The 10353-nt window shown below is 27.9% G+C and overlaps 1 protein-coding gene across 1 annotated transcript; it reads right to left on the bottom strand.

Moving 5' to 3' along the window:
* Positions 1-1444: 1444 nt before the first annotated feature.
* Positions 1445-3903, bottom strand: LOC124931422 (non-structural maintenance of chromosomes element 4 homolog A). The gene is made up of 7 exons (XM_047471880.1): positions 3660-3903; positions 3453-3533; positions 2976-3228; positions 2797-2887; positions 2359-2575; positions 2160-2251; positions 1445-1931 (listed from the first exon to the last, which is right to left on the bottom strand). Exons 1-7 carry the CDS (start codon positions 3835-3837, stop codon positions 1680-1682), a joined length of 1164 nt encoding a protein of 387 aa, XP_047327836.1. The 5' UTR covers positions 3838-3903; the 3' UTR covers positions 1445-1679.
* Between the last annotated feature and the right edge of the window lie 6450 nt (positions 3904-10353).

The raw sequence follows: 10353 nt of genomic DNA, 5'->3' as shown, positions 1-10353 counted from the left end.
CGAACTTCTAGCACACACGCTCTTGTTGAACAGAAACAGATTCTGTCAACTTACAATACTAACAAACTCACACAGAATAAGTAGGATTGTAATACAACTTTAAAACACTAACACACTTAGAAAGCTTATGAGATTTTGAGAACTTGAAAAAGTTGATAGCTTAAGGTTCACATAGAGATTGTTTAGAAAAACCGGTATGAAACAAGTTATCCTCTGTCTTCTAAAATAAACAAATGTCAATGGACATATTTTGCAGCTCAAAGGACATAATTTGCTTCACAATATTCACAAGACAACTGTATTGATTTTGATTGGTTGAATTTCAACATTGGATAAGATATTCTTTGATCTTGTCTATACTTAGATGATAATAAGCCAAATTATCATTAATTGGATTATGATTTACGAGGAGCGTAAATCTAAGAAGTTTTGACTTATCTTTGATTTTTTTATCATATCTCTGCTGCTGCCAAAAACAATGAAAGTAGGTTGTTAAGGATTATTCACAATGTCATTATCAGAACAATGTCGGAGATTAGATTCGAAAAACTTATGAATTCATGTAAAAATCTTATTAAATATTATAAGTTTGGATATTTTGCTCTTGTTAAAGAAAACATTTATTTATAAGTTGGGTGTAATTGTACTTCATTTATTTTAGTGTTAGGTACATTTAGTTTGAGAAAACATAAATATGGGTTGGCACTAAATTTAAGTTAGGATAAGAAAATTGGTACTAAGGAGTTTTGCATTCAAAAATATTTATAATGCAACTGGCTAACTTTTATGACAATCAAATTTAATTTTGAAAATAAACAATAACAGTTATTTAATATTGAAAAAAATAGTACAATGATGACAAAAACAATGTATCAACCTTCAATCATCACTTATTCCAGAATCTTGAAACAAATCAATCTTGATACAAGTTAAATATTTAGTTATCTTTAAAGAGGTTTAATTTGTCCAAAGATTGTAATAGAACAAAGAAACCTGTCCCACCATATCCTCCAAAAAATAATAAAAATAAAAACAACAAAATCTTTAATTATATATATATATATATATATATATATATATATATATTTTGTCATAAATTATAATTATTTAAAAAAATCAATAGATCATAATTCAACCAAAATAAATTTTAAAAAATAATATATACAAAAATAGTATATTATAATTTAAACCACTGTTTAAGTTGCACTCTTTAAAAAATATATGCAAAAAATAAAATTCACAGTATAATTTGATTATTCATTAAATACAATATTTACACCATATGTCTCATTATTTAAATTAATAAGAATTAATTCCTTGTAAAAAAAACTAAAAAAAATAAACTTCTCCATTTTAATGACATTTAATTATAAATCTCTAGTGTCAAATTATTTAAGCTACCACTCAAATAAAGTGAAATATTATATATTTAGGCATCTAAAAGGAAAATAATAACAATAGGGTATAAAATGCAATAGATGAGGAGTATATACTTTGAGCTGCACAAGCAATTTACATTGACAGTCAAATTGAAGGACATTAGTTAGAGTTATGCATCAACCTAAACTTTTGCTCAATTTCAAAATGTAAGCTAGCTAGCAGAATACTAACATAATACCAAAACCCCAACCTAATTACCTGAATTCAACCACCAAAATTACCTCTCCTTACTAAATATCTCATCCAATTTTACGTTTCCCCCTGCGAATGGCAACAGCTCTCTCCGCATTATCGTCACTTTCAGGCGACTCTGCAACTACACTCTGTTCTTGCAAGACCAGCCCTCGATTCCGTGACAGTTTTCTGATTGGAGTTGTCTGCCCCGGCATTGAATTTTCTGTTTCTCTCCACACACCACAATCTATGTCAGTGTCGTTTGGATTCCTATGTGGCATCAGCTCATCACCAACACCCACAGATTCCACCATCAACTGAAATAATTCATAGGCAAATCTTATCATTCTCTTTCAAGCAAACTACAAATTAATGGAAATAACAAAAAATATGACCATCAATGACAATAAAATCCCATTAATTTTATCTATATTGGGATCTTCTAGGATTTCCATATCAGATTTCAACCTTCCATATCGATTTGAGAGAATATTCCACGTGGGGAAAATAAAAAAAGGGTTAACATAAACAAGATCAAGACATACCTTCCAATCCCTGAAGTCATATCTGAAAACAAAGTGAAAATAAGAAACTTCCTTGGATGTAACTGCATTGGCAGCTGGAGCATTTCTTGGTGCTAATACAAATAGAAAGTGAATCCAGTCAATTTGAAAACAGAAAGAAAAAACACAAAAATTATGTAAAATTAAAATAGAACAGCATTGGTATAATAATAGGACTTACAAACTATATGCTTCCCTCCCTCATTGACAACAATTTCTGCACGTCCATCTTTAACCAAGAAAGACAAGGCAAATATATTCTCCACAGTCTGTGCAAAGGAGTTTCGGTTCAATACTAGATTTTCAAGCCCTGCCTTCTTATTCTTCCTTAAAATATTAAACATGGTAGCCATATTCATATCAGTGCCTGTTCTCTCTTCTTTATTCGCTGCATTGAGCTGTGAAAACAAAACCAGTTAGACAAAAAAAGGAATTCCAAGATAACTCCACTCAAAAAGCAATTAAAAAGAAAACAGGCAAAATCTTGATTACTAGATCTTTCATTTAATTTAAGCATATGCAACCACAAGTCTACAAGCCAACTATAATAAAAATGTCCCATGTTGGATACCATGGAAATGCCATGAGATCAACTGAAGCTATTGAAGTTCATCCTTACCTCCTCAGGTCGAGCACTTTCAGTTGGTCGCACGCGTTTTTTCTGAACAATGGGCTTCCTTAGCTTCAATTCGTTAGTCATTGGTCCAAGCCTATACACAATGGCATATTAGGCACATTCACATGCAAATCTCCATATTTAACCAAATCAATAATATGAATAAAGAAATAAATACAAACATTGTGCAGCATTCAGGAGCCTTCCTGAAAATATGAGCAACTCCACTGGCAATATTTTTCCATGCGATTGAGCTCCTCCCTGCATCTGCACTCGTACCCTCCCCATTTGATTGCTCAAAATTCCTTAGCAGAGAGTTCACAAAATCTGATGGGGTTATTCCTTCATTACTCTGCGCCCTAACAGAGGACACTAAGGTATTTGCAATATCTAAAAGGGCCTCAGCATCAGCAACTTGTTCCCTAGGTTTTCTCACTGTAAAGAAAATAACAATTTCCATTAACATACATGTAATCCTTCAATGCAAGCCAACACAAACTGAATTTCATAAATGAAAGCAGCAGGAACAGTTTGTTTTGAGTCAACATTCTTGAAAACAACGTGGTATATAACATGATATGAAATTTCATTAATGTAACAGAAAAACAATCAAAATACAAAAACAATGTTAACACAAACTTGAATAAAGACATGGATACCTCTTTTATGCAAGTTTTCAACCTCGTTAATGATTGAATCGAAATTGTCAGAATCAACATTCGAAATGTCATCTCTCTTATCTGCAAGAAATAGTGCTCAGTGAACAACTTCAATAGGCAAAAGGCAATAGGCATTGTAAATTTAGAGAAGAAATCATCAATGAATGAAAGATGGAGATAAAATAAGAAAGTCAATAAAAGAGTTACCACTTATTAGAGCTTTAACGTGAAGGTATCGAGATCGAAGTGCTCTCCGTTCGTTGAGTTCTTCTTGTCCAGAACAATCGGCGGTTGGTTCAGCAGCAGTCTGAGTCTCATTTGACCTAATCCTTGTAGTTTTACTTCCATTGACGGTTGGAGCAGAAGTTTCGCCTCGTCGATTCATGGAAGAAAGAGGATTTGAAAACTGGAGAGAACTGATCAAAAGAGATGGAGTTGGGGGGAAACCCTACTCACGAGTAGTTACGATTCACGAGTCACGACCGAGCTTATTTCCCACGCTTAATATATTTTCCCCCTTTCCTCTCTCTCCATCAATGCGATTGCGCCGCGTGTCCTCCTCTTGAAACGATCGCCGTCCGTTCAAACTCAACTAAATATTTTAGAAATTTAGCTTTTGGCGGGGCTGGGCGGGGCTTATTTTGCAAGCCGCGCGTGTTTGTTTTATATATATATAAATATATACCTTTGTAGATTATTGTAATAGATTATTTGAAAACAAATATTTTCTTACCATTATCATTAGAATTACTTTCTTAAATAAAAAAAACATATGATTGAACTAGATTAAACCATTTTTTTTAGAAAATCAAATTAAAAAAAAAAAAGTTGATCAATTTTTTTTTTATAAACAAGTATGACGATTTTATATACTTTTCAAATTCCTTTTTCAGATAATGTCTATACAAATATATTTTTAGATAATCAATTCTATATGTTTATAACTTATTCGATTGAAGTTATTTAAATTAATATTTATAGGTGGGTTTTTAGGTAGAAAGTATAAATAATGATAAAATAATTTATTTATCTAAAATATATAATATATTTTAATATTCTGATTAATAAATTAAGTTATTTAATGAATAAGAGAGTGATTAAATAATATTTAATTAAGATTTTAAAAAATTAAAAACACAGTTGAAATAGCCAGATATGGAATCATAAATTTCATTTTAACCGATTTTATTTTAAAAAATAATTATGATTTTTAAGAAAAAATTTAACACCTTAAAAGTTATTACATGTTTAGTTTTAGATTATAGGCAAAGACGGATATATACACTTGGGTTTCTATGGGGCTTAAGCCCACCCAACTAAATTCATTTTATAAATATATATTATATTATGGGCTGAAAAGTTGTGGGTTGTGGGCTGAGACAACCCTAATATATATGGGTATTTTTCTTTCAAATAGTCAAATGTTTATTTTCTTTTATCTAAATAATATTTTACAATAAATATATATATTTTTTAAAATAATTAGCATCCTAATACCAATATATCATAACCTTTAAAAATAATAATAGTAATATTATTTGTTTAATGGGAATAAATCACATTATCGGTTTAATGTTTTTCAGCTATACTTTTTACCTTCAATTTCTTTAAGTCCTTTTAAAAAAAAAATCTTCATTATTTTAAGTTTATCATAACCATAATTTGTTAATATGTCCTTGATTGTAGATTCAAACTTCAAACTCTGTTATTATTTTATTTTTTTTGTTAAAAAAATTTGGAAGTAAATCAATCTCAAGGAAAATGAATTACATTTACCCCTTCCATATTCCGCCTCCGCCACACTTCTTAATTAATTCAAAAATTACTTATTTGTCCCTTTCATTTTTATATATTTGCCTTTCTTATCTTATTTATTTTACTTATTTTATTTTATTTAATTATTAAGTTTTTTATCATTAAATAATTAATTAATTTTTAATATTTTTCTATTTTATTTATTTAATTAAAAATACAAAATATTATTATTTTTAAATTATAATTATTTAAAATATATAAAATATTAAAATATGTCTTGATTTAATAAAATATAAATATTTTATATTTTATTATATTAATTATATATATATATATTAAAATACTTATAAAGAACAATAGTTGAATGATTCAATTTTTTTATAAATAAAATTATCTATTAAATAATAATTAATAATTAGTCTAATCATTATTATTTTAAATAATAATATTATATTTTATTAAATTAGTACACATTTTAATATTTAATATATTTTAAATAATAATATAAAAATAATAATATTTTGTATTTTTAATTAAATAAATAAAGTTAAATAAAAATTATATTAAAAATTAATTAATTAATTATATTTAATAAAAAAAAACTTAATAATTAAATAAAATAAAATAAAAATAAATGAAATAAGAAAGATAAATAGATAAAAATGATATGGATAAATAAGTAATTTTGGAGTTAATTGAGGAGAGAGGATGAAGTTAGAAATATGGGAAGAGGCGTGAAAAGCACCCTGATCAAAATCTAATATACAGATATTAATGTTATCAGGAACTTAATTTACTTTATAAAAAATAAATAAAATAACTTCTATTAATGGAATTAAAAGCGTGTATATACAAATATTAAAACATACAAATTAAAAAGAAAAAAAAAACGCAACTCTAGAAGACATAAAACTTGTCTCTCTACATTACTCGAACTTTTAGTTTAACATAATTTACACACGGAGGGAAAAACCTATAAAATAATTAGGGACTAAAAATAATTTATAAGAGGTTGAATTTAATGTAAAAAAAAGTACAAAATAAAATATAATAAAGAAGAATTGAACCATGGACAAAAATATACAATGTTTATTTAAAAAAAAAAAAACAATAGATGTTATAATTTAGATTAATGAAGATTTAATAGTGATAAAAATAAATTTTGGCTGATATTAAGATAAGTTTTTTTTAATTTAAAGTCTAATATATTAAAAATGGAAAAAAAAATCGTTTAAGCAAAAAGACAAAACATTACATAAAAATAACAAATAAAATTAAGAAAAACAGTACTTAATAAGTTATCGAGCTCGTAAATTTTATAAAACTTTACTGGTTTTTTCCTAAACGAATCTCATCAAACATCATAATAATAGTATTACGAATGACATGCATCGAACAGCTACGGTCATTGAAAGTTCGACGATTTCTCTTCAATTAAATAATCCAGTAAAAATAATTGGGATGGTAACCCAAATATGTAGGTTTGTCATATTAGTCTTATCAATCCAAACTTCACATCAACTACCTAAAGACTCAGGCATCACCCAATGAATCTCAGTAATACTGCATAAAATACTTCAAATACTAGTGATCCCTCGACAATACAAAAGTAAGTGACTGATATTAAAATAAGTATATCCCTATGTCAATTTATTCATGAAGTCTCACACCCTAAATTTTGGGTAGCCCTAGTTATACTGATTTTTTTTATTTATCTTAACTTAACTAATATCCCATATTGAAAATATATATATATATCATTTTATTACATCTAATTTTATTATTAATTTTTAATTATAAATTGAGTTGTCCTAGGATTGGGGTTTTTTTTAGGCCCACGGATGAAGGCTTTAAAAGTTTGCATGCGTGACATTAAATATCGTGTCCCTTCAAGCCATTCATCTTGGTTCTCACCATTATATGATTTAGTTAGGTTAGGTTGATGTGGACCATCCTCCTTCCCAATGTTCATGGGAGTGTTACATGTAATTACTCTTCCTAGCAAGTATAGAGAATCTCAAGTGAGTGAGCCTTTGTCTAGCTACACCATCAAGTGATCCACCCTTACATGCCCAAACAAACTACAACCCAAAAATAGTGGGGGCAAGACATAGTTATTATTTTTAATTTAGTAAATTATTTGTTACATAGAAATGCAATATTTTTGTTAAACTTGGTATATATGTTGACAATGGAGTTTAAATATATATGTTTTAGACAAGTTATTTATATTTTAAAAAAGTATTATTGAAGATGATGGATATTGTTAATGATTTTTTTTTTGTGAAGTGAAGAAAATGTAGAGAAGATGAGGATAATATGGTGGACATGTATGTCGTGTAGATCTACAGCAAGGTCATTTTCGAGATTCAGCTTTTACTTTCCTCTATGTCTCCGAATTGACCTCGCAACATATCTTCGCCAAGCACACCTTTGGCTAACATTTTCATTGTTTTCTGTCATTTTATGTTTCTCTCATTTATTGTCATTCAATGCATTGTTTTATTTTTGTTTTTAATGACCCTTCTGTCCCCCACTCTCCCTGTCCATCTTGTCCTAACAAAATGGTATTCCCACCTTAATCTTCAATTAGTCATGTCACCTTATTTGAAATAATATTTACTTGTAGTAGAGAGTAAAATACATTCAATATTATTTAACGAGTTTATAATTAGCCAAAATAAATAAATAAATTTAAGTTTAAACTCTAATTTTAATTTATTTATTTTTTTGTTAGAGAGCTAGCTAACTGCCAAACAAATTAAATTAGGCCTAATTAAATAAAATAAACCTACAAAAGAAATATAGACAAACTAGAACCCTGAACTAAGGTGCCCCCACAAACCTAACCTATATATATATATATAGGGACACCAAGCGGGCCCACCAAGCTGGCTCCTTCGTTGTTCAAGCAAACACACAATTGGGCACATCGGAATGAGAGTAGAAACCCTAGATTTTTTGGCTTATTTATATATATATTTTGTAGTAATTTCTTTAATTTTGTAATCAAAATATATATTTTAAAGAAAACTAATAGAACATCTCATTGTCACCTTCTCTTAGTTCAAGTTCTTAATTGGGTCGACCTTTTATTGTCACGGTCACCTCACCTAGTTTTGGGTTATTCTAAAGTCATTAGAGAATTATGAAAAGTAATGGTTATGTTTTGAGACTCAATCAAATAATTTGAGTGTTATTAACTTGGACCAAAAGTCATCTATGAATAAAGCAACATAGCCACTCTCCAATTATTTTCTATTAGAGGTAGTTTGAATCAACTTAATCACCGATTTATTACTTATTCATTTATATATGTGGTGTATTTGGTAACCAATAAGATGCTTAATTTTTGTACAAAATTTCAAAGATGAAATTTCTTAACTTGATTATATATAGTAAGAAGAGTTTTTTTAAATAAAAGATTTTCATTAAAATACGTAGCTCGAAACATAAATTTTAGACCATGACATTTCAAGTTTCAATCACCCTGATCGAGCTTAATTACGAGTTGAGAAAACAATGAAAAAATATATAATAATCTTATTCGAATTTTCCTTGGAACCCAAATAGATTCTTGAATCATAATCCCAAACCTATGGAAAAATTATTGCTAGAAACTAACTAAAGGTATTGATCGATCAGGTGAACAGCAACTCTGTGTATCCTTCCAAAATAATAATAGTAATAATAATGATTGGCGTTTAGAAACCTTTAATAATGAGAAAGTAGACATACATGAATGAATGAGTGTCTGTATTTGGAGGAGTAGAAGAAACATATTCATCACTTCATGTCAAAAGTGAAACCCAATAGGATTAGACGTTAAAGAAGTGTTTGGATTTAATATTAGGCCTGGTTCGGTTTAGAGTTATTTTAATAATTCAAACAAAATCAAACATTATTTCACTCATCTCTCATTCATCACATTACTCAATTCATTAACTAAAATACTAAAATATCATCTATTTTAAATTATTATTTTTTATTTTATTTATATATATCACTGTTACATTTAATACATCCATAAGTGGATCACATGAGACGTGTGACATTGACACGTGCCGTGACAACCATACTAAATGTATTATACTCATCATATTTTGTAAACTAGTTGAGCCACTTCACTTCATCAATTTTTTGCTTCATATAATTAATTAATTAATTAATCTCAAACTTTTCACAAACGCATATATTAATTACCAACTTACCCATATGATTCCTCAATGATGGTATGGTGGTGAATGTTCTTCATAATTAACATTATCAGCGAGTATATATTTTGTTGAGGAACCGACTTGTAGACTGTTTTTTAAAGATAAAGATATTGATGCCCAATATAAACTTGTCCAATTTGGTGAGACAAGGTTAGCTTGTACTAATCCCATCTTTCAATTGATCAGTGTTTAAGTATGCTTAGGGAACATAAATTAAGATTTAAAATGTTGTAAAACCAATGGAATATAGATATTAAAAAAAAGTTTATCAGTCCTTGAGAAACCTCAACATTATTATTTTTAACTTTTTTTTTCCTTGTTAATTTGATGCTTTTTCCTTGGACGTTGTTGTATTGCAATGTTTTTCTTCATTGTTTTCATCAAGAATATGCAACATTTGAGAAAAAGTTGATTAATAAATTTGTATTATTCTAAAATCATTGTTATAATATATAATTACTAGAAAAAATATGAATTAAAGCTGGTTAATTAAGAAGATGGCATATTGGACAATTTATTTTTTAAAGATATATTTGTAATTAAATACTAGCTATAACACTATCAAATAATTCGTAACAAACATTATTTTAGTTTAGAAAGTTAGCACTACCCTAAACTGTAATTACTCACTTCAACTTAATACGATTTAAATGAAAATCGAACTCGTGACATTTGATCGGCCGGTTAGATATTGATACTTATCCTTTGAGTGATCGGTCATCTTTAGTGTTATCTTTAAATACTATATTATTTACGAAAATGAAGTGGATCGGATCATCATTCAACTATTTCTCTTAATTTTGAAATATAAGAAATTGTGTCAACTACATGATTTTATTGTAAAAATAAGTTAACTAATTAATCTGATGAAATTGTTGACCCATTTAATAATTAATTTAACATTTTCTTTTAGCATTTAGATGGAGATG

The sequence above is a fragment of the Impatiens glandulifera genome, chromosome 3 (assembly GCF_907164915.1).
Source record: "Impatiens glandulifera chromosome 3, dImpGla2.1, whole genome shotgun sequence".
Lineage (NCBI taxonomy): Eukaryota > Viridiplantae > Streptophyta > Magnoliopsida > Ericales > Balsaminaceae > Impatiens > Impatiens glandulifera.
Note: the sequence above shows the minus strand (reverse complement) of the source record. Positions and strands in the feature narration are given on the sequence as shown.